Consider the following 26,289-nt stretch of genomic DNA (forward strand, 5'->3'; position numbering starts at 1 on the left):
GTAGATTTGCTCACTGAGCTGAAAGATTCCTTTCCGGACATTACGTTACCTTACTAGGTAACATCTTCAGTGGACCTCATGTGAAGCAATGCTGAAAATTCCTGCTTTCTATTTAAATGTTTGGGTTTCTTTGGGTTGGTGATGTCATTTCCTGTGGTGATGTTATTTCCTGTGATGAAGTCACTTCCTGTTCCTTTTCTCAGGGGGTGATAAATGGGGTCTAACTCGATATGTTTGTTGATAGAGTTCTGGTTGGAATGCCACGCTTCTAGGAATTCCTGTACGTGTCTTTGTTTGGCTTGTCCTAGGATGGATGTGCTGTCCCAGTTGAAGTGGTGTCCTTCCTCATCTATATGTGAGGATTCTAGTGAGAGAGGGTCATGTCTTTTTGTGGCTAGTTGGTGTTCGTGTATCCTGGACACCTGCTTTCTTTCCACAGATGCTGCCAGACCTGCTGAAGTTTTCCAAGTAACTTCAGATTTTGTTTCTGATTTCCAACATCCATGTTATCTGCATTTTTAATGCATCAAGACAGAGACCAGGTGTGGGATTCTGGTCCTTTTGGGTGGTGGGGTTCAAAGGTGCTTTTGAAGTTGACTGGCTCGGTTTGTTGCAGGGTATCTTATTGATGATACATGAGTGTCAGTGGCGGGGGACTGAATGCTTCATGTCATGATGAAATGCCTAAATCCACTGATCTGAATTTTCCTTTGGATGGCAGCAAGGTTCTTGAATATTGCTGAAGCATTTGGTTCTGAAGAAGGTCACTGGACCTGAAATGTTAACTTTGCCTTCTCTCCATGGATGCTGCCAGACCTGCTGAGATTTTCCAGCAATTTCTGCTTTTGGATTTGAAGCTTCACTCAATCTCGGATTCACCAATGTCACCCGTGTCTAGTAAACAAGCAAAAAGAAACAATGATTTAGAGGTGCCGATGTTGGACTGGGGTGTACAAAGTTTAGAATCACACAACATCAAGTTATTGTTCAACAGGTTTATTTGGAAGCACTAGCTTTCGGAGCACTGCACCCTCATCAGGTGGTTGTGTTTTAAAAAGAGTAACAAGCTCTCTATCAGCTGCAATTTCAAGATTGCCAATTGACACTAAATAAGGAATAATCACTTTCTAGGAATGGATTCCATAACTTGACTCCCTACTATAATCAGAACTCATCAGTCTGTAAAACCAAAAATGTTATTACATGTAACAAGAGATGCACTACAGGGTAATGTTATTGTTTTCTCATCGCAGTTTCTTGAGCTGTAAAATCGCATTTCATGACATACCTAAATTAGATTGAACAGTGAAACACGCTTTTTGCAGGTGTACCATGACAGTTCCAGAAGCATCTCAAATGTTTTAAGACAGCTTTACATGAACTGTCGTATCATATCACAGACATTTATTTCAGGTGTATAAAAGTGAATTGTATGGAGAAGTATTAAAGCTGATGCTAAAGTAGAATGATCCATCTACTTTGCAGTTCACATTTCCAGGCTGGAAGGGAGAATGCTAATATTGAGCAAAGTTATGTGCCACATAGAGCTCCTTGATCAAGGAGACCAATAGAGGACTTAACAGAAATGAAATTTCATTGCCATGCCGTCATGTATTCTGTCTGCAAGATTGTTATCTTTAGAATATTGTACTGAGTGCTTAATGCAGTTCATTAGAGAAATGCACATTGAACACAGTTACTATCCAAGTTTCATGAAGCGTTTGAAAAAAATGTCACTGTAAAATAATATTCACAGGGCACTTCAGAATCAATTACTTTGGAAAGTAATTGGCTCTGTTATATAATTAAATGCATTTTGCATACATGATCACAAACACCGGAGATGAACGAACCATCTGTGCATTCTTATAGCTTGTTAGTGGAAAATGATTAGCCAAGACACCAGGAAGAGTTCTCTGCTTTTTTCTCAAATAACACGGTGGGTGTTTATTGCACGCCTGAATAAGCATGCCTCATTTTAATGTTTCATTTGAAAAATTGCACCAAAGAACACTAACTGGGAAACTGAAAAGTATAATTGTAAAATTTAGAAAGAATTGCAAAATTAGAAAAAGTGACCAGAAAATATAAAGTTGAATTGAATTAGCTTTATTGTCACATGTACTCAATTAATACAATGTAAAGTTTATAATTCACCACTTAGAGCACCATCTTGGGTCCAAAAATACCTAGGTACAGCTTCTTTACTACAAGGTCTTAGAAAATAGAGCAATAAAATGTCCAACATTGCAGAAATTAAAGTCCAGAACAGCGGTCTTCCAACCCGTGCCACGCTGGCACCTTGTGTCCAGTCTGCCCTGGCTTCAGACTGCGCTGGACTTCACCTATAAACCCCAAAACAAAGCTAAATTGATATTCCATTCCCAGGGTATACTGGGGACAAGCACCTTGCAAAGAAGTGAATTCTGTTTTTATAAAGAGTTTTTAAAATCAGGAATTGGATTAAAGATTATTGTCATTTGGTCACAACAAAAACTTGTACAATTGTAGAAATATCCCCTTGTTCCTGTACTCAAATCCCATTGCAAGAAATGCCAATTTGCCATTTGCCTTCTGAATGGATTTCTGTACCTGCATTCTAACCAAATTCCACATCTTTTAAAAAATAGTCTGCTCTTACTCTTATAACCAAACTGAATAATCTCATACACTTCATTACACTTCAACTGCTATCTTGTTGGCCACTTAGTCAACCTGTTCATATCACACTCAGATTCACAACTTCACAACTTATACATGCTACTTTCATCTAAGTCAGTAATATAGGTTGTAAATAGCTGAGGCCTCTCTACCAATCCATACAGCACTTCCCTAGTCACAGGTTGCCATCCTGACAATGCCTCTTTTATACCTGCCTCTTGTTTCCTGCTAGTTGACCAATCGTTGATATGAGCTATTATCCATTTGCGTAGCACCTTATTGAATGTGTTTTTTGGAAATCCAAATACTCCTTCAACTGGTTCCCCTTTACTATCCTATGATTTAATTCTTCAAAAACCATGAAGACATTTATCCTAACAGGAGTTACCCTTTTGTAAAACTGTGTTGACTTTACTTAGAGTGCTATAATTTTGTGAATGTGTTGTTAAGATTTCCTTAAAAATAAATTCCAGCACTTTCTTAACAACTGAAGTCAGGCCAACTGGTCAATGCTTCACTTTTTTCTCTTCCTTTATTGAATAATCATATTTGCTAACTCCTAATCTCCTTGAACAATTCAAGAATCTGAGGATTTTTGGAAAATAATAGCCAACCCATCCAACAGTGAAGCTTTCTCTTTTAGAATCCTGGGATGTAGGCCATTAGGTTGGGATTACCAAATTTTAGTCCCTTAAATTTCCCTTGCACTTTTTCTTTGCTCATATTAATTTACACAACTTTGCCACTTTTTAAAAATCATTTGTCAGCCCTGTATTTCTGGTGTGAAACCTGGGTCTTTTGCTTTGAAGGTAATAATTGTTTGATGTCTGTACTATTTCCTCGTACCCCATAATATTTTTTCCTGTCTCTGCTTCTAAGGCACTAACATTTACTTGTGCTGCTATCCTCCTTTCTCATATATTTGTAAAACGTTTTACAATTTGTTTTTATATTTCAATCAACTTTGTGCCCAGTCAATTTTTTTCTCGTTTTATCAACTTTTTGTTGATTTTTTGCTAGTTTCTGAAATGCTTTCAATTCTCAGATTATTTCATGATTTAGAGATGCTGGTGTTGGACTGGGGTGTACAAAGTTAAAAATTCACACTATAAACTTTTGCTATAAATTCTGTGTCTTACAATTGTGTACTCCACTACCACCTGATGAAGGAGCAGCGCTCTGAAAGCTAGTGTGCTTCCAATTAAACCTGTTGGACTATAACCTGGTATTGTGTGATTTTTAACAGATTATTTCATATTCTTTGAAACCTTTTGAAACCTCTCCTTTTGATCTGATATTATCCTTAAGCTTCTGTATAAGTCATGGATAGATCTTTCTGGCCGAGGTTTTGTTTTCAAATGAATCTATTTATGTTGAATATTTTGAATTATTTTGTTAAATCTTTTTCACTGTTTATACATGCCATGCTTTTTAGTTTATTTGCGCAATCACTTTTAACCAGCATTCCCCTACGTAATTGTCTTTGTTTAAGTTAAATCATCACAGTATGTTGCTTTCAAATCAAATATAAACTTCAATTACATAAAACCATGAACTCCCAATGGATGTTTTACTGCGTCATTATTAATTAACACAGCCTCTTTGTGCAACGTTAAATCTAAAGTAGCTTTATCCATTGTTTTTCTACACTGAATTATTCCAGGAAGCTGTCACAAAACTTTCAAAAATTCATTTTCTAGCCCACCCTTGTCACTTTGATTTGTCCAGTCTATTTGAAAATTACACTCTCCCACAATTATGGTGCTGCCTTTGTTAAATGCTCCAATAATTTCTTGATTCATATTTGTCCAACAGCTTAACAATCAGGATGTGTAGTAACTATTCTCACCAACATTTTCTGTTCTTGCTATTCCTAATCTCAAACCAAACCGAGTTTACTTCATAATCTTCAAAGAGAGTATATTTCCTCACAAATGTCCTTATGTCATCCTTTATTAACAGGGCTACCCTATGTCCGTTGCAATTCTGTCTGTCTGTTCAAAATATTTTACGCTATGGAATATTTAGATCCCAACTTTGCTGAGTTGGTAGCCATGCCAGTGTAGTTGTGATGAGATCAAAAACAATCACTTTTTATTTTCAATATTTTTGTACCATATTTTAATTTGCACTTAAAGTCTTCAAACATTCTCACCAAACAATGTTCCCTGTTGCACCTTGTTGGTTCCTTATCGAATCACAACAACCGGATCCTCCCCCTCCCATTCCAGGATCACCCCAGGCATAAAGATATTTCTTTACTCCTGACCCTGGGCAGGCAGAGAAAATCTTTAGATCTCCTAGCCATGGCAACAGGAAACAGAATTCATCCCTGACTATCCTGTTGCCTGTCAGCATCATGAACCTGTGAACAAGGAACAAGAGTATGCCATTTGGACCTTCCAGCCTGCTCTGCCATTCAAATAAGCTCATGACTGCTGTGTTTTTAACTGTAGCTCTCCATTCTGGCATACCCGAGGGAAGCTTTTATCCTCTTAGTTATCAAGAATCTATCTACCTTTGCCTTATAAATGTTTAACGATTCTGCCTTTTGGAGGAAGAGAATTATAAAGACACTTGACCCTCTGAAAGAAAAAAAATCTGAACTTTATCTTATAGTGCGACACCCTGATCTTGAAACTATAACCCCTAATTCTAAATTCTTCGAAAAGATCAATCATCCTTTCCACATCAACCTGCCCAAGTCCCCTAGGATCTTACATCTTTCAATAATTCACTTTAAACTCTTGTAGGGGATATAGGACTATCCCTGTCTAACCTTTCCTCATAAGGTGATCCAGTTATTCCGGGTATTAGTCCAATAAACCTCCAAACTGCTACCAAAGCATTAACATCCAAAGAAAATCTAGAAGTTGTGGTCTGAGTTATCCTATTGTTCCACATGCTGCATCTGATCAGTGCCTTGCTGACGGATTAAACAATGGAATGGTGCTAATCCACTAACTCAGCAGAACACAGTGTGGTTGATGCATTCAGAACATAAGTGAATTTGTAACAGTGCAGTAAATGATGATTACTCACGAGAAACCTCTCTGGCTCTGAAAACGTAATTTGACAAATATTTAGAAGGTAATGTTGGTAATTTAAAACATGGCTTTTTCTTTCACTTTTTTCTATATCTCTCTCTGTCTCTTTCTCTCTGTCTATTTCTGAGTTCTAATTTTCTTTTCCAATCTGTATTTTATCTTCTATTCATAATTTACTGCTAGTAACATTCACCCCAGTACCATTTAAGTGTCAGGTCTTCAGCAGTTCTATCAAAATAACATTTAATCTAGTTTTAAATCCTGGTTATTACACCCTTGTTTGGCATCTGTATATCATGATAAGAATTCCTTCATCTAAAGAGCTTCCCTGTTACAGTAAACATTTTTATTAACTGGCACCTGTGGGACGTCTGGTTGATCAAATATTCCGGTTGCTCATGAGGAGCACAAAATCAATATAAAAATGCACACTAAGTAATGGGAATGCAATGTGGGGGCATACTGAAATACTAACTCAAATAAAACTTCTTGGCAGAGAATGTTTTTGCTCGCACCCTTAACTGACGACTTGGATGTTATGGAGATTGCAATAATACAGTAAACTTCCAGTATTTCAGGTAAATAATATTTGCCAGTTTATCGAGAGTGCCAATTCATAAGGTGCTAGTTAAAATAAAGTTTGACGTACTTGTCCTGATTGTGCACACATGCAGATACTGGACTTCAATTGGGGGTCCTCAATTTAAAGACCGAACTGAAACACGACACTTCCGACCTTGCAGCACCTGGTACTGCACAGGATTGCCAGCTTTCATGTTTAGTTATGCCACGTAGAATTGATGGCGTTTAGTATTTCACTGAACTGTGTGATCACTGGCAACACCATTTGGCTTCAAACAAGTACCAAAAAGAATGAATTACTTTGAAGCATATTGATTCCTGTTTTGTTGGCTAAGGCCTCAGTTTTATGTCACATGTAAAGATATTTTTCACCATAAATAGGTTATTCCAGACCAGCTGTCCATGATGCCGATCTAACAATTTTTAAGTACAAATTTATCCACAGCGTTACTTGGCAACCAGCTCCAGTTTTCAAAGTTCCAATTCAGGTTGTAGAACAGTTATCAACTGAGTGATGCTGATACATGCATACTGACAGATGAGAGGAGCTACTTAAGGTCATAATCTAAACTGATCTCGATGAACATTCCTATTAACTGTATCTTCCTGTCTGTACTAAAATTTAGTAGCAGAATGGTTAGAAGTAAATAGTTATTTGATGATGGCGGAAAACACTAATGGACTGGCATCTGGGTTTGTGCTGATCTGAAGATCCTGTTCCTCTAGAAATAGATTAGTGAACATTATTGAGAATTGATGATAATAGCAAATTTTCATTTGAAGTCAGCAACGAGGAATTGATGCAGCATTCAGCACCTTGGAAGTGAGTCATTTATTCCAGTCAGACTTTGCGTCAGTTAATCAAAGGAAGATTTCAATGGATCATTAAACAGTGCAACACATCTAGAGAAGGTTTCTGCTTGACAGCATGGGTGTAGCAAGTATTACTGTGTAGACTACAGTAGAGCACAGGTAGCTCTTCTATAATTTGATGGTTGCATTTTTGTGAAACCTGCATTACAGAAAAAATGCGCTTTAGAAACAGTGCTTAAAGTGTTGGCGATGTAAACATGTTACAGCCGACACATTTTTAAAAGTTTGTGCTTTGAAAACAGTGTCCCTAATTCGTCAATTACATTACAGCCAATTCGCATTAATGGAACACGTGTTATAACAGAACGACCCGCAGTGGAAAGTTGGAAAGACAGCCTAAGAGTGCTGAAGGACTAAATGAACTTAGTATTCATATGAGGTATTGTCCAAAACTTGGCAGTACCTCAACAGAATATAGGGTACAGGAAGAAGCCACAAATGTCCAGAGAACAATGTGGAAGTGGGAATGTGTCCCAGGTAAGTTCAAAAATGGCATTAGACTGACATGCAGAAGAGGTTACAATAGCTGGAAAATAATAATGGAAGGATTGACAGTGAACCTAAAGGAGCAAAAACAAAAATTCAAAAAACTCTGAGGGGACATGGACACAAAATATTGACTCTGTTTTCTCACTACAGATGCTGCCAGGTCTGCTGAGTTTCTCAAACAATTTCTGTTTTAGTTTCAGAGTTCCACCATCCACAGATATCTTTGGTTTGTTATTTTATAATTAAATGGAGGTTGCCATATATATGATATTAAGTACTAACTAAGCGGCACGGTGGCTCAGTGGTTAGCACTGTTGCCTCACAGCACCAGAGACCCGGGTTCAATTTCCGCCTCAGGCGACTGACTGTGTGGAATTTGCACATTCTCCCCATGTCTGCGTGGGTTTCCTCCGGGTGCTCCGGTTTCCTCCCACAGTCCAAAGATGTGCAGGTCAGGTGAATTGGCCATGCTAAATTGCCCGTAGTGTTAGGTGCAGGGGTAAATGTAGGGGAATGGGTCTGGGTGGGTTGCACTTCAGCGGGTCGGTGTGGACTTGTTGGGCCGAAGGGCCTGTTTCCACACTGTAAGTAATCTAATCTAATCTAATCTAATCAAATAATTTACAAATGTCAGAACGCCATGATATTTTTAACCCTAACTGACCTAGTCCACTCAATTAAAACACAAAAAGAATTAATGATCTTGGTTTACAACTGGCATGTCAGGATCACTGAAAAAAAAACAGAACAGATTATTGTTGTTCTTACATTATAACAGGCAAATCTTAAACAATGCCACACACATTCTGTCAGTCAATGTATTTCATATTCAAACAAGTTCTGTATTAAGAAGGGATTATCAACCAATTGGCCATGCAGAGATCCTTTCTCTCCCTAAGTAATTTGCTTTGACTTGACAGAAATGTGCACCCTCACTGACCTTTTGAATGTTTTTGTCTTTCTAATAGTGCTGGTTTCTTTCTCTGCCTCCCTGAGCCATAGGTTACCTCATGTTATGACACAGTGTAAACCCTTCTGTTAATTTAAACCCAACACACAGAGAAGGTCACCTCACACTGTAATCTGTTAAACTTTGAGTGGCAAAGAACTATTCTAGAGGTGACTACTTAAAGTAAAAATTGGCAATTTTATTCTTTAAGTCCAACAGAGAATATTAAAACCAACAACTACTTACAACTCCTTTCTCTTAAATCTATCTTTTACCTCCCAGTGCACAATACTGATCTAATAAATACCCCGATTAAGATTTCCAAAAAAAAATTCACATTTCAAAACCACTCAGCTTTGTCGCTTCTCCTTTGTAGATTTTCCTCTATAGATTTTTTTCCAGGTCGGCGTTGATGTTCTGCTGCACAAACGTCTTATGGACAGGTACCTTTCCGAGAACTCTTCAGCTAGCAGTCTATATATGGGAATCTCCTTGGTAGTTCTTCCCCTAACTATTCAAAATATCTGGCTTTATACCCCAAAACATCAGATCATTTCATTGGTTTGATGTCATCCCAAACAGTAAAATTCAAATTTGATTGGATTTTAGTATCTGGAGCATAATCTAAATTGATTGGTTGAATTTCAATTTGGTTTTGTATCATGGCAACACATCTCCAACTATTTCTTTCATTCCCCTGTTAGATTTTAAAATCTTTCAGGACACTCTTTGCCAGCAGGAAATTTCAGCTCCCTTAAGGGTAGAGTACACATCTGCAACTTCATAGCACCTCGTTGTGAGGCTTTGTTCCCCTCTTCTATCCTTGTTGACCTAAAGCACTGAACCATTCCCCTCAGAGGCTTCTTGGAGGCCTCATTTAGTTGTATGTAAACACATTTCCAGATGCTGTGATGCCACCCACAGAATTCAAAAATGAAACAAGGTCCTTCTTTCATAATCCACACAACAGAGAAGTAAAAATTGGAGCTATACCTGCTTCTATCCACTTTAGAACCCATGTTTTCAAATAGTGACAATAATATATCATAAACCTCATCACAGCAACTTGCTTCTCTGTTCTTGGAGGCAGATTTTAAAGTAAAGGATTCAGAGATTGTACACAATGTAGCTCGTTTAAACAAAACAGTATGTGATGTTTTGGGCGGCACGGTGGCACAGTGGTTAGCACTGCTGCCTCACAGCGCCAGAGACCCAGGTTCAATTCCCGCCTCAGGCGACTGACTGTGTGGAGTTTGCACGTTCTCCCCGTGTCTGCGTGGGTTTCCTCCGGGTGCTCCGGTTTCCTCCCACACTCCAAAAATGTGCAGGTTAGGTGAATTGGCCACACTAAATTGCTTGTAGTGTTAGGTGCAGGGGTAAATGTGGGGGTATGGGTGGGTTGCGCTTCGGCGGGTCGGTGTGGACTTGTTGGGCCGAAGGGCCTGTTTCCACACTGTAATGTAATCTAATCTAATGATGTGAGGACTCAGTTTTGACAAGAATCAAAAGTTTGAAGCTGGTCACTTGCTTGCAGCTGATTCTGCTGAACTGGCAGAAAATCTCCACAAGCAGATGTATGCAGCCAGATCTCAGAAGCTAGCCTGGTTCACTGATATAATTATCTGGATCTGTCAAATTCTGAGGTAAGTAGCTAGTTGAACCATAAGCAAGTCTGAAAGCTTCTATCTTTAGAGTGACCACGCGACATTCTGATGATCATGAAATAGCTTATCTTTGTGTTAATGAAAATGAAGAGGTATTGACCAGTTTCCTTAAATGACCAGATAGTTATAGTCGCCATATTTTTATCAGCACAGTCCTACTTAGGCCATGCCAGTGCTACTGTTTATTCCTGAATCAGTGTGTTGAAGTTGGACATCAGTGACGTTTGTAATACCGTGATACATTCTAATTGTACTCGATCAGACTGGTGGCAATCAGCTATGACAAAAATAGTTGAATACCATAATAATTTCTATCAGTTCTTTCTGTTTGATGTTCCTTCGTTGTATTTTAGATCATAGGAATTATCCAATTTAACTATGCGTTCCATTAGTGAAACATGGGGGTCTTAAACGGGAGAGGGTGATCAATATAATGGAGCAGGATGATTCAGGATAGGTAAATTGTTGCTTTTGCAACTATTTCCAATTAAGTAGGAAGAACTGATGACAACCTTCCTGCTGAGAAAACACACTGAGACCTGTAAGTGGCTATTTCATATATTTAATGAACGTTTTTCAACTTACTGGGCTTTATATGGTTACTGCTGATATTCAATCAGCTTCAGGTGAGCTAGTTACCAGGTGAATGTAACAGGCGTGCCTCCAGCCTTGTGGGTGGAAGTTATCCACATTGCCTGGGTACCCTGTGCCCAAAGAAGAGACCCACCGGGGAATCCAGTGAAGATCCTCCTCCTGACGCCTGATGCTGTGCCTGCGCTGGCAATGCTGCTAAGGCTGGAGAGTATTGTATACTGCCAGAATCTGAATGGTCAGAGGCAGAGACTCTCCTTGCAAGACCCAGAAGGCCAGTTGCTGACTACCTGATTGGAACTTAATACCAACAGAGCTGCCAGCAATTGGCACTGTGGTTTTGCCACTGACTCAGGAGTGGGTGGAAAGCCCATTGTGGCGATCACTAAATTCTACTCATGGTTATCTCACAGTGTGGTTGAAATAGGTATAATTCATTTTCACCTTTTGTCACTTCTTAACAGTGGATATTGTACTGTTTTATTAAGCATACAATTATTCCTGCATTTTTTTCTATAATTAACTGTACAAGAATATCCACATCATTGAAAGTCAAACAGCATTTAAAACTTAGAATTCTTAGCTGCCTGATAACTGAACATTCTTATTCTCAAATAAAAGCAACACAGAATAATGTGCACAGAGAGACATGATGCTGGTTTGTTTCCACGAACATTTATTTATTCTGAACACTGAAGGAAAGTTATTGAAAGAGACTTTGGAGGGGGAAGGGTTTGAACTGGATAATCAATACTACAACTTGAAATGTGCAGGGAATGTTATTTGTGTCATTCGTTTCTTTTCTGGTGAATTTGACTTATTTGCATTGATCAGTTAGCTTTATTCTTCTTGTTAAACCACATGCTAATGTGTTCATAACTGCCATGGCACCCAAGCTTTATGTTCAGTTTTGCCTGTGACTAATGCACATTGTGTTCCACGATGCCACTATGGAAGTAAAGTTGGGAAAAAGTCAAAGCAGGTCATCTTACTAAAATAATCATCTCTTTGAGGAAGAAAAAACAATTTGTAAGACCCCCCAATAGACATAAGCTTTAGAAACAACTCAGAAGAACATGGCAACGACATGAGCTTGTGGAAGAAACTGCAAGTTCTGCAAGTAACCCTGCAGAGCACTTTTAATCAGCAGGTCAGAACAACGTGACTCTCAGTGGAAACATTTCATGGTGTTTGTACTGTAATAAAAGAGGTCAAGGTGCAAGAACAGAAGTGCAGCAACAGTTGCGTTTGTAAAAAAAAAAGGTGAAGAGACATTTTATTCTGTTGTAAAGAAATATGACTTTAAACATCTGATTTAAAAGAACAAATAACAATTCATCCATCATTAAATTTGCACTTGGTCTGCTGACAGTATTGAATTTTAAACTTTTCAGAGATCGATACATTCCTGACCTGCTGGACTATCATAATAACTTAAACTGAACATTGCATAGTAGTGATGTTCTGAAATGTGTTATCTTATCTCAGACAGCAGGAAATTTGATTCTGAGATTTTTAACATTATCCAAGAGAGCCAATGCAGACCACAATTATTGCTGACAATCTCTAATTTCCTTAAAAAAACTGTTTTTTGATGAGACACTAGCCTTCAGAATTCTTTTGCAGCACTTTTAGTCCGGTTGATTGCATATTGATATCTGATGCAGCAGGTGGTATAATTTCCTGCATGTTTAATGAAAGTGTCTTGTGGAAATGATGAATGTGTAGAAACTGTCAGTGGAAATCTACATTGTCTGTATTTGTGAGAAGGGCAATGCCCTCTGGCAGCATCATTTCAGGAGGAGTAATGTATATTGGATCACATGGAACCTTGTATGATTTGTACCAAGTCACACCACCTCTCCTACTATTGACAGTCTTCAGTCATTGGATCGGCTTTATCATTATTGTATCTATATTTAATATTACGTTTCTTGTTATATTGATTGTTGTCACATGTACTGAGATAGAGTGGAAAGTTGTTTTGCGTGCTATACAAGCAGATCATACCATACAAAATGCATCAGGGTAGCAGAACAGAGAGCAGAATACAGTGGTATAGCCACAGAGAAGTTGAAGAGAGAGGTCTCAACATTAATGTTTGAGAGTTCTGTTCGAAAGTCTGATCAAGTGGGGAAGAAGCTGTTCTTGAATCTATTCAAATGTGTATTCAAACTTTTATATCTTCTACCTGACGGAAGAGGGAGAGTATAACCGGGGTGGGAGCAGTCTTTGATTATGTTAGACTATAAGACAGAGGAGCAGAAATTAGTCCATTCAGCCCATCGAGTCTGCTCCTGGCTGTTAAGTTTCTCAACCCCATTCTTCCGCCTTCTCCAAGTAACCTTTGATCCCCTTAACAATCAAGAGCTTATCTATCTCTGTCTTAAATACACTGAATGACCTGATTTCCACAGCCTTCAGTGGTAATGAATTCCCTAGATTCACCACCCTCTGACTGAAGACGTTTCTCCTCATCTCCGTTCTAAAGAGTCTTCCCTTTACTCTAAGACTGTCCCCTGGGGTCCTAGTCTCTCCTGCTAATGGAAACATCTTTCTAACTTCCACTCTATCCAGGCCTTTCAGTATTCTGTCATTTTCAATTAGATCCCCCACTTATCCTTCTAAACTCTATCCAGTGTCAACCCAGAGTCCTCAAACGTTCCTCATATGTTAAACCTTTCATTCCTGAGGTCATTTTCATGAGCCTTTTCTGGGCCTACTCCTGGGCCATTACATCCTTCCTGAGATAGGGGGCCCACATCTGTTGGTTGCTTTCATCAGGCAGGGGGAAGTATAGATGGATGTCAACTCTTTTTTTTTAAGCTTTTATTTAAATTTATTGTATTTAGGCATATAGCATATGATGTTTACTCACTTATATGGGCATTTATTACAGGAAGATTCCAATGGACAGCTATCTTGTATGTTTGCCCAAATCCATGCAAAATGATGGTTCTGTTTCATTAATGCAGAAGCAATATAGTATGGATGCTGGACAGTTGAAATAAAAAAGAAAATGACTGGTACACTAAGCAGGTTTGGAAGCATCTGTAAAAAAGAGAAACAGAGTTAACTTTTTCACAGAATCTCAGAATTGTTAAATTGTATAAACAAGATGTCCGTGAGTTTTCAGAACTGAGAAGAATAGAAATTTGATCTGCTAATTTGCTCAACAAGTGACGGGGGAAAATTGGGAAGGAAAGGCAAGGTGTATAATAAGGTGGAAGGTAGGAGAGATTAGATAACAGAATGCTTCATGGTGCATGTTGAAGGGAGTGGAAATGGAACAATTAAGTGAAAGGATATGTCAAAGGAGGTGTGAATGGCAAGTTGCTGAATAGCTGCTACCTGAATGCAAAGCAAAGGAAATAAGAGAAAAGCAAGAGAAGAAATCAAATCAGCAAATAAACAGGAAACTAAGTGGGGTCAGGAGTCTCACTTTTTTCCCCCAAGTTCCCTCGTTTTACCTAATTCCTCAAAAATTATTATATTTCTAAATTTGTCTCGTTCTGATGTAAGGTCATAGTTCTGAAATGTTGCCTAGACATTTAGAAGTTCGTAACAATGGACTGAAGCAGGGATTTGGAGGTTTGGGGGATGAATATTGGTGGAAGGCAGGTAAAGTAGTGCAGAAAGGTAGTGGTGATAGAGGAAGGCAACTGAATGTTCCTTTTCCCAGCACTGGGAAACTGGACTTGTCCAGTCAGTGTCTTCTGTCTAATTTGTGAGTGAATGCACAAGTGTTAATCAGGGCATTTTGTTTAGTTATGTTCTGAAGTGTGTATTTAAATATTGTTCAGCTTATTGCAGCATTTCCTGTGTAGTGAAGCCAGAAGTCTTTTCATGGGTACCAGATGTACCGTGGCCCTCTACACCAATAGGAATGGTCTCTTCAGTTTCACTATAAATATATTCATATCAATGATTCTTTATGCTATGACATAAATTGTATTATTGTGACAGTTCCCCATTATGGTGTCACAAAAATATTACATTGTATTTATTAGACCTTTCCAGCAGACGTAGTCGAGATCTATCAGTGTGGGTTGGTGCTTGTTGTGAGATGTCAAATTGAATTGAAAGATTGATTGAATTGGACCATCATGAATAGAACTTTAAAAATGGCCTTCTGTAAATGTTAATATGTAATTTTTGGGTGGTATTTAAATGGAAGAAACGATGTCCCTTTAAATTTATCCAAATGTATGAAGCATGATTTTCACTGTTTTATGGCAGCATGATATTTTATAGTCATAGAGATGTACAGCATGGAAACAGACCTTGCAGTCCAACTCATCCATGCTGACAGATATCCTAAATTAATCTAGTCCCATTTGCCAGCACTTGGTCCTTATCCTTCTAAATCCTTCCTATTCATATACCCATCCAGATGCTTTTAAATGTTGTAATTGTACCAGCCTCCACCACTTCCTCTGACAGCTCATTCCATACACTCAGAACTCTCTGCGTGAAAAAGTTGCCCCTTAGATCCCTTTTAAATCTTTCCCCTCTCACCAAAAGCCTATTCCCTCGAGTTCTGGACTCCCCCATCCCAGGGAAAAGACCTTGTCTATTTACCTTATCCGTGCCCCTCATAATTTTATAAACCTCTGTAAGGTCACCCCTCAGCCTCCGACGCTCCAGGGGAAACAACCTCAGCCTATTCAGCCTTTCATTTTAGCTCAAACCCTCCAACCCTGCCAACATTCTTGTAAATATTTTATTAACCCTTTCAAGTTTCCCAACATCATTCCAATAGGAGGGAGACCAAAGTTGCACACTGTTCGGTATCCAAACAGCTAGTTCTCCCTGTATTCCATGTGATCAAAGCTTGCTAACCAATCTATCATGAGGAACCTTGTCGAATACCTTATTGAAGTCCATACAGATCATGTCCACCACTCTGCTCTCATCAATCCTCTTTGTTACTTCTTCAAAAAGCACAAATCAAGTTAGTGAACCATGACTTCCCATGCACAAAGCCATGCTGACTATCTCTAATCAGTCCTTGCCTTTCCAAATATATGTAAATCCTGTCCCTCAGGATTCTCTCCAACAATTTGCCCACCATCAAGTCAGCCTCACCGATCTATAGTTCCCTGGCTTTTCCTTACCACCTTTCTTAAATAGTGGCACCCCCTTAGCCAACCTCCAGTCTTCCAGCACCTCACCTGTAACTATTGATGATACAAATATCTCAGCAAGAGGCCCAGCAATCACTTCCCTAGCTTCCCACAGAGTTCTAGGGTACACCTGATCAGGTCCTGAGGATTTATCCACTTTTATGCATTTCCAGACATCCAGCACATTCTCCTCTGTAATATGTGCATTTTCCAAGATGTCACCATCTATTTCTCCACATTCTATATCTTCCATCTTCCATGTCCTTTTGCACAGTAAACACTGATGCAAAATACTTGTTTAATATCCTCCCCCATCTCCTGCGGTTCCACACAAAGGCCACCTTGCTGATCTTTGAGGAGCCCTATTCTCTCCTTAGTTACCTTTTTGTCCTTAATGTATTTGTATATACCCTTTGGATTCTCCTGAATCCTATTTGCCAAAGCTATCTCATGTTCCCTTTTTGCCCTCTTGATTTCCCTCTTAAGTATACTTCTACTGCCTTTAAACTCTTTGAAGCATTCAGTTGATCTGTTATCTGTACCTGACATACACTTCCTTCTTTATCATAACCAAAACTTCAATTCCTCGAGACATCCAGTGTTCCCTACACCTACCAGCCTTTCCTTTCACCCTAACAGGAATATACTTTCTCTGGAGTCTCGTTATCTCATTTTTAAAGGCTTCCCATTTTCCAGCCGTCCCTTTACTTGCAAACATCCGCCCCCAAATGAACTTTTGAAGGTTCTTGCTGAATACCGTCAAAATTGGCCTTCCTCCTATTTAGAACTTTAACTTTTAGATCCTGTCTATCCTTTTCCATCACTATTTTAAAACTAATTGCATTATGGTTGCTGGCCACAAAGTACTCCCCCACTGACATCTCAGTCACCTGCCCTGCCTTATTTCCCAAGAGTAGGTCAAGTTTTGCACTTTCTCTAGTAGGTACATCCACATACTGAATCAGAAAATCTTCTTGTACACACTTAACAAATTCCTCTCCATTTCAACCCTTAACACTATGGCAGTCCCAGTCTATATTTGGAAAGTTAAAATTCCTGACCATCTTTACACTATTATTCTTACAGATAACTGAGATCTCCTTACAAATTTGTTTCTGACTATTGGGGGGTTGATTGTACATCCTAATAAGGTGATCATCCCATTCTTATTTCTTAGTTCCACCCAAATAACTTCCCTGGATGTATTCCCGGGAATATTTTCCCTAAGTATAGCCATAATGCTATTCCTTTTCAAAAATGCCACTCCCCCTCCTCTCTTGCCCTCCTTTCTATCCTTCCTATAGTATTTGTATCCTGGAACATTAAACTGCCAGTCCTGTCCATCCCTGAGCCATGTTTCTGTAATTGCTATGATATCCCAGCTCCATGTTCCGAACCATGCCCTAAGTTCATCCCCTTCCCTGTTAGGCCTCTTGCATTGAAGTTAGCCAACAAGAATCCAGTGAACATACCTGAATTATGCTGAGATATATCACAGTGCAGACAGAAAATTGTGGGCAGTACGGTGGCTCAGAGGTTAGCACTGCTATCTCACAGCACCAGGGTCCCAGGTTCAATTCCAGCCTTGGGCGACTGTCTATGTGGAGTTTGCACATTCTCCCTGTGGGTGCTCTGGTTTCTTCCCACAGTCCAAAGATGAATTGATCATACTAAATTGCCCATGGTGTTAGGTGCATTAGTCAGAGGAAAATGGGTCTGGGTGGGTTACTGTTCAGAGGGTCAGTGTGGACTTGTTGGGCCAAATGGCCTGTTTCCACACTGTAGGGAATCTAATCTAAGGACAAATTTAGTGTGCATACTAATAACTGTTTCAGCCCTTTCATTCATGTTTTATCCATCTGCAGCTGTAATAACCACAAAATAAGCTCAGAGTTTATCTCAAAGCATTTTTACCAGCTTTAGTTCAGTATGGATAGGATCGTTTACTAAAATGTGTGTACAGTCAAATATGTAGGAATAGAAATCATGTCCTTGTTGCAATAGACAAAGTGCTACTGAAATTGTGCTAGTGCCAAGTTCTTAAAAAAATTCTCTCAGTGCAAAATGCACAGCAGGTTATTATTGTGTCCAATATTGAGACGGTCCAGCAGATACATTTTTTAATGAAAAATGCAGAAGGATATTAAGAGATCCAGCAAAACTGATCAATTCCAAGGAAAAAAAAGTAAGAAATGTGTTTCTTCCATGAGATGTGGCCATCAGTTAATAAGGCCAGCATTTGTTGCCAAACCTAATTGCAAACTCAGTGGCTTTAAGAGTTGAACACATTATCATGGCTGTGGAGTCATATGTAGACTTGATCAAGTAAGGATCTCCGAAAGATATTTTTAAAATGAAATTGATATTAGTTTTACAGTGATTATTACATTTTCTGCATGTAAATTCATCACCACATTATTAAAACAATGAATTTAATCAAAATGGACTTCATTGCTTACAAATCACTTTGATACATTCATACTTACATAAGTGTACGTTTTTATACCTCTTTCATAAGCATAGTCATTGAATTTTCCACCAAATGTACACCTCAAGAAATATTCAAGATCCCATTCTTTTATCACAATTGAATCTCATTTTCTCTTCCAGTTTCTGACATTCTGCCTAAAAGATACATTAGTTGGCAAGGTCCCTATCTCCTGTGTTCAACATGCATTTATGCTGAATGATTAGTTCTCCAGATTTGAAATTTGTTTTTGTGTTCTCTTGATTAATAGAATATGGAATGTTACCTCATATTTGTTTGTCTGTTTTTATTCTAGGAGTGTTCTACACATTTAGCCCGAGGTTATCTTCAGATATCTTGGTAGATGTCAAAACGAATAATCACCGATGGAAGCGACAGCAACCACCCAAATCGGTGGATACAAACAGAGCTAGTCCGGAGCAGGACTTTGCAGATCCTACTAAAATCTTTGACATTCAACCTGCTGAGGACAATAGCAATGATACAAAAATTGAGGTATGCTTGTTATATTGAAGTGTTATAAGACTACTGCATCGTGCATGTTTTAAGAAATGCTTTAGAATTATTAGCAACAGTCTGTCATGGACAGAACTTTATGCATTTTTTTAGATTGGATTAGATTTTTACAGTGTGGAAACATTGCCTATCGGCCAAACAAGTCCACACCGACCCTCTGAAGAGTAACTCACCCAGACCCGACTCCCTCTAATGCATCTAACACAATGACAATTTAGCAAGGCCAATCCACTTGACCTGCACCTCTTTGGATTGTGGGAGGAATTTTCTTGCTGATCATGATCAATATGTTTTGTGTCTGAGATGTGTATGTTTTCTTACCTTTCAGAATGATTGCCCAACTTAAATAATCCCAGCAGTAAGCTGTATGTGGCTTTTAGGGTTAAGCAAGTTATTTTTTTCCCCGCACTTGCCTCAGGGGTTTAAATATGCAACATGTCACTTACTGAAGTATACACATTGTCATTTGTACAAAAATTAAATACTGATGTGGATAAACAATATAATTATAAAAGTACAGTTGACTCAATCTCTGTTTTGTGGAAGACCTGTAGTTTCTTAGAGGAGTTGCTGCTTTGAGTGGAGCAAAGGCCTTGAACTCTGTAATATGTAAGGTAATTTGTAGACAAATTATCATGTGGTTGAGTCCCAGGTGAACGTGAGTTGGAACAAGTTGGGGAGATTACTTCATCCCATTTTAGGTTTTGTAGTTTCTCACGTTGGGTAATCAGTTGAATTGCAGCTGATTCATTTGATTTTCTAATGGACTCCAATGCAATTCTTGCTGTAACGCAGCTTTCTAATGTATTTTAAAAGCAACTGGAAACATGGTCTTCTTACCAAATGAGGAGAAAGTGAGGTCTGCAGATGCTGGAGATCAGAGATGGAAATGTGTTGCTGGAAAAGCGCAGCAGGTCAGGCAGCATCTAGGGAACAGGAGAATCGACGTTTCGGGCATGCCGAAATGTCGATTCTCCTGTTCCCTAGATGCTGCCTGACCTGCTGCGCTTTTCCAGCAACACATTTCCATCTCTTCTTACCAAATGGCCATATCCACTAATTCAAAGTCCTTTTTCCTGATTACATTTAGTGGTTGGGTTGAGTATTCATGGAGTGGGACCATTCGCCGCAGCTACTTTGACGTGAGCGATTTGGCGTGACCCATTTAGGCACAGAACTGTTTTGTAGCTATTCAGTAGTTTGTAGTTATTCAGTACTTTGTAGTTATTATTAAAATAAAATATAACCCATTAAAATGATATTCCATTGAAATTGAAGAAATTCAGGGAAGCAGACACTAGAATACAGACATGTGTAAGAAGATTTAGTGAGAGAAATGACATTGAGTATATACAAGGGATTGCCCATAATTTTGAATAAATGTTATATATCAGATTTTTCATATTTACCTTATTTCTTTTATTTTTATTTTCTTTTTAACATTTTTACTGAAGAGGGTAAACATTATTTTTCTTTTTATTGTTTTCATTAATGCTTGTAACTAAGCCTGAAAAGGAATAAATATGAGCTGCGCCGAAACAGTCCTGCGCCTAAATGGGTCTGCGCCACAACGGCCTGCGCCAAACCGGCTGCACCGAATGGTCCTACACCTGAGTATTCATCCTCTGTGATGGCAGTCATACCTGAACGGTTTTACGTAGCCGAGGATTTTGTCTGTGAAAGACCCCTTTCAATTTGAAATTCTCCCTTTCGAATGCTTTTCAAGAAAAGGCATTGGGCCAGCATCATTCTGGATTGTCATTTGCTTTCATCCAGAGAAAGGGGAATGCTTCATTCTGCAAATGAAGTCCGGCAATCCTCGACCATGTTTATGCAATCTTCTTGTGGTTATGTTTTAAAACATTACGATTAGTTTGAAGTTCAGAATGTACTGGGGCATGACGCATTAAATCTCAGAAGAACCAATGCTATCCCTCATTAGCATTTCAGACACACCCATTGATTTGTTTTGAAGATAGCAGTCTTTTTTTGGACTTACTAATGAAAGCTTAGATTTGACATTGTTGATAAAAACTGCCACATATCTTGAGGTAGACATTGGACAGCACCCCAAAACACTGCATGATTCTAGTGATGAAGATCTGGAACAAAGTAGGCCAAGCACCTTCTTCAATAATTCCTTGCTTACACAGTTATGTTCCTAAGGAGGCAAGGAACAAGATTTGGCATGACAAAATAGGTGCGTTAGGCAGGATGTCCATGCTCTGGGAACACTGCGGGAATTCCAGCTCTAACAGGAGCAACATTCTCTCCCAACTAAGTTGACTGACCTATGCCAGCTAATCAGAGACTGGCGGTGCAATTGTTTAAGATGATCACTGTTGGCACTGCAAGCGGTTCAAGAATGAGGATCCGGGAGCCCCTAAACAAAGGTGAGTTGAGTAGGATCACCAGGACCTCCCAAGGATAGTGATGAGGAGGGGAAGGGTGGACATCAGGTTGCTGGCTTCCTGCGAGTCCCTCCCTTTCCACCGATGCATCCCTCTGCTGGAAGAAGGAAATCCCTCATTGTTAGGCTGCAGGCATTTGTACCAAGATTTATTTGATGGTGTGTCCACATGGTGCCTATCCATCACTGTGACTGAATAGCACCACTGATGGGATGAGACTGCTAAGTGGCTTTAAGTGACTACTCAAAGGTTCAGTTGGCCACTCAGTGAGATGACTGTTCTCGATTCGTTTCAGCCCAAACTTGATCACAAGGAGTTGGACCAGTGATGGACTCCCACCAGAGCCCTGCTACGCCATCACCCAGCCTGCTTCTGAGGGGAGCTTTAATTTCTGCCATATATCTCCTCCTGCCTGTTCGGTTAAATTTTAGTTAGACATTTTTTAACTTGTCAAACTGAATAAGATGTTAGCCATCATAGTTTTGACTTTAGGTCTTCAACAGACATTCTAATTTTATTTGTTTATTCATGGGATGAGGGTGTTGCTAGCTAGGCAGCATTTATTGTCGAGAGTGTGATGCTGGAAAAGCACAGCTGGTCAGGCAGCATCTGAGGAGCGGCAGAATCGATATTTCAGGCATAAGCACTTCTTCAGGATTATGCCCAAAACATCGACTCTCCTGCTCCTCGGATGCTGCCTGACCAGCTGTGCTTTTCCAGCACCACACTCTCGACCCTGATCACCAGCATCTGCAGTCCTCACTTTCTCCTAGGCAGCATTTATTGCCCAGAGGGCATTAGGAGTCAACCACATTGCTGTAGGTCTAGAGTCACACATAGGCCAGAATGACAGTTTCCTTCCCTCAAGGTGGGTTTTTCCAACAGTTGACAATGGTTTCATGGCCATCATTATACTCTTAATTCCATTTTTTAAAAATCCGCCATGGTGGGATTTGAACCCAGGTCCCCAGCATATTAGCTGCGTTTCTGGATTAACACTTAAATGATAATACCACTAGACTATTGCCTCCCCTTGATTATCTATTTCTCTTTCAGTTATTCTATCTAAGTAGTTGAGGGAAGTAACATTACTAAGATTATTGCTAGAATTTTGAAAAGATTCCTGCTCCCAAATATAGCTGGTGTATTAGAATCTTGCTCTTGAAATGTTAAACTCAGGTAGAGATTTCTTCATGTGTACTGATGGCTGGTTTCATAGATAGAGATGCAGCAATTAGATGCACTCCAATGCCAGTAATTACCTGATACAAGTCACAGTAACTAGCACAATAGAATGTAAAAGAAATTAATAAGAGAGAATAGGTCATGAAACTCAGTGTACTCCTTGTTACAACCAAACACCAGTTCACTGCAGTTCCAGATGGGATACCACAAATTATGGATCTAGAATCCTTACAGTGTGGAAACAGGCCCTTCGCCCCAACAAGTCTACGCCAACCCAGACCCACTCCCCTATTGCTGTACATTTACCCCAGACTAATACACCTAACCTACAGGCCCCTGAACACTATGGAAAATTTAGCACGGCCAGTTCATCTCTTGGATTGTGGGAGGAAACCGGAGTACCTGTAGGAAACCCACGCAGACACGGGAAGAATGTGCAAACTCCACACAGACAGTCGCCCGTGGCTGAGATCGAACTCGGGTCCCTGGCACTGTGCGGCAACAGTGCTAATCACTGAGCCACCGTGCTTCCCTTAGCAAGGTCCCTTGTGGGGAGAGATTAATTTTAGTCTCCCATCCCTCTTAGTTTGTTGTGGATGCCTTATGGTATCTTTCTCCCAGAGCCAAATGAGCTTATATTTCAAAAGGAGTCAATTTAACCAGGCTTTCTTCAATGAACAAAAAGAGTAACTTTATTCATTAGTACATATACAGCATATATTCACATAGATGATAAAGAAGAGGTGATTTCGAAAAAGAGCAGATAGTTAAAGATATGGCCATTGTGGTGGTTACTGGTAACATCAATATTGGTAGTTGAACAGTTGATTTTGGAGATTCTAGGTTGTGTAAATTGATTGAAGTTCCTTTGTCTTACTCGGAGAAAGTGAGGACTGCAGATGCTGGAGATCAGAGTTGAAGAGTGTTGTGCTGGCAAAGTACAGCCGATCAGACAGCATCCGAGCAGCAGGAGAATTGACGTTTTGGACATAAGCCCTTCCTGATGAAGAGCTTATGCCCCAAATGTCGATTCTCCTGCTCCTTTGTCTTCATGTTTTAGAAGGTTTACAGCATCCAGAGTACCAGCGAGTCTTTATCTCTAACAAAGAAGTAACTAGAGGATAGTTCTTGACTTTGAAGGTCACAGGACGTGGGATCTCTCAAACCCAAGAGATTAGATTACTTACAGTGTGGAAACAGGCCCTTCGGCCCAACAAGTCCACACTGACCCGCTGAAGCGCAACCCACCCAGACCCATTCCCCTATATTTACCCCTTCACCTAACATTACGGGCAACTTAGCATAGCCAATTCACCTCACCGGCACATGTTTGGACTGTGAGAGGAAACAGGAGCACCCAGAGGAAACCCACGCAGACACGGGGAGAATGTGCAAACTCCACACAGTCGCCTGAGGCAGGAATTGAACCCGGATCTCTGGCATTGTGAGGCAGCAGTGCTAACCACTGTGCCACCGTGCCGCCCATATCACATATTAGCATTCAGTCACAGTTGTCCCCATCAGTGGAGTTGAAAATGGCTTTTTAACCCCGGGTCCTTGCGGATTCTTCAAGGGCAAAAAACACAAACCGTGTCTGTCATTTGGGATGTTGTTTGCACCTTGTTGCCTTCTAACCACAAGATATTACAGTCCAGGCAATTTGAAGTTTCTTTGACATCTTCAGGTGTTACATCTGATTGGGTGCAAACAGTAATGTTCACACCTGCAATTATCTCGTCTCTGTAGCAGCCCTCCCTTAAATATGGCTATTGGGATTAAGGACTAACAATGCCCAGAGTGTTTTGGGATTTCAAGCCATTCTCATAACTCGCTTTAAAGTCCATTATTTGACTTGCCAATCTGTCAAATGGACAATGGAGGGGTAGGGAAAGTGGTAGAAATTATCTATAGTGGCCTGCATTCTTTGATCACACAAGCAAATCTGGAACTTTTATCCTGTTTTTAAGTAACAACACCAGGTTATAATCCAACAGGTTTATTAGGAGGCACTAGCTTTCAAAGCACTGCTTCTTCATCAGGTGGTTGTGGAGCAGAATCATAAGACACAGATTTTATAGCAACAAGATTGCAGTGTCATGGAATGTAGTGGAATGGTTTTGGTGTGATTTTTAATTTTGTCCACCCCAGTCCACCATATCCTGTCAGTGATAGTCTAGCAGGGTTTCTTGCAGGCATTGCGACTTTAGCTACACTGGATTAGTGGTGCTGGAAGAGCACAGCAGTTCAGGCAGCATCATCAGGAATGGCTTTTGCCCGAAACGTCAATTTTACTGCTCCTCGGATGCTGCCTGAACTGCTGTGCTCTTCCAGCACCACTAATCCAGGATCTGGTTTCCAGCATCTGCAGTCATTGTTTTTACCTACTTTAGCTACACATCAGGCGAGTGCCTCCGTTTCTAGGAAATTGAGTCTTCCAGTATATTTAATCTGATTAAAAACATGGCAGCCAAAGGTGAAACTTCAGTTTTTCCTCTGCCTTTTAAAAGCAATCAAGTTAATAATTTGGATTTAATCAATATGACTGAATCTTGATCCACTGTATTGTATTTCACAAGAATTATAGCATTGATGAACCACGTAATCAGCTTTGCTCTCTGTTGATAAGCATCACCCTTTGTAATTTTCTCCTATTTCTCCCTTCTTCTGAAGGTGTTTATTACTTGCTAGGATTCAGTTCTTCTGGCCAGCCTGTTGGACTTTGTCCACGTGATTATAATGTGTACAGTAAGTGAAAGCAGGTTGTTGATCATCACCAAGCAATCCAGCCAAGCACAATCCTATCCTCATCTGATTTCTACCAATGTGCACTTGGAACAATTTACATTCTGGCTGCTTAGGTCCTCCTCCTTATTAATTGTTCTTTTGATCCCTGTTGCTTCTGTCACCAATATTTTACATTCTCTTAACTTACTGAAGGATGATAAGGTCACAGGGTAAGCAAGGACTGTGGCACTAAACTTTGTTTTCTCAAAGAGTCAGCCCAGACACAGTGGGCTGATTGACCTCCTTTTGTGCTGTGCATTCCTATGACTCTCTTTTTCTTTTTAGCTATCTAAACTTCACTACGTGTTCTCAGCATGTTTTGGTCTAAGGAATCAGTTAGTATATGTACCAAATGGTTGATATTGATGCATGATAGATAGTGCTAGCATTACATTTCTTCTTAAATTATGCATCCTTATTAAGAGTTAATTACATGAGAATGCAAACATTGTTCATTCAGCAATTAAATATTCCTGCTCAGTAAAAATGTGTGAATATATATGATTGTAATATTTGTTGACTATCCATTTGTATTTCTGATTTACTCAATTGTGGAGTGCCACAAGGATTGGTGCTGGGCGCTCTACTTTTTGTCATTTACATAAATGATTTGGATGCGAGCAGAAGAGGTACAGTTAGTAAGTTTGCAGATGTCACCAAAATTGGAGGTGTAGTGGACAGCGAAGTGGGTTACTTCAGATTACAACAGGATCTTGACCAGATGGGCCAATGGGCAGAGAAGTGGCAGATGGTGTTTAATTCAGATAAACGCTGCATTTTTGGAAAGCAAATCTTAGCAGGACTTATACACTTAATGGTAAAGTCCTAGGGAGTTTTGCTGAACAAAGAGACCTTGGAGTGCAGGTTCATAGCTCCTTGAAAGTGGAGTCGCAGGTAGCTAGGATAGTGAAGAAGGCGTTTGA

At 39.7% G+C, this 26,289-nt stretch overlaps 1 protein-coding gene across 2 annotated transcripts in view; it reads left to right on the plus strand.

The window, feature by feature from the left end:
• The window catches only part of plxdc2b (plexin domain containing 2b), a 422,082-nt gene that overhangs the window by 136,207 nt on the left and 259,586 nt on the right, over positions 1–26,289 (plus strand). For both annotated transcript variants that reach the window (XM_043690425.1, XM_043690426.1), the window contains exon 2: positions 18,766–18,965. In XM_043690425.1, the coding sequence (XP_043546360.1) occupies positions 18,766–18,965 (200 nt within the window). The remainder of the gene's footprint in view (positions 1–18,765; positions 18,966–26,289) is intronic.

The sequence above is a fragment of the Chiloscyllium plagiosum genome, chromosome 5 (genome assembly GCF_004010195.1).
Source record: "Chiloscyllium plagiosum isolate BGI_BamShark_2017 chromosome 5, ASM401019v2, whole genome shotgun sequence".
NCBI lineage: Eukaryota > Metazoa > Chordata > Chondrichthyes > Orectolobiformes > Hemiscylliidae > Chiloscyllium > Chiloscyllium plagiosum.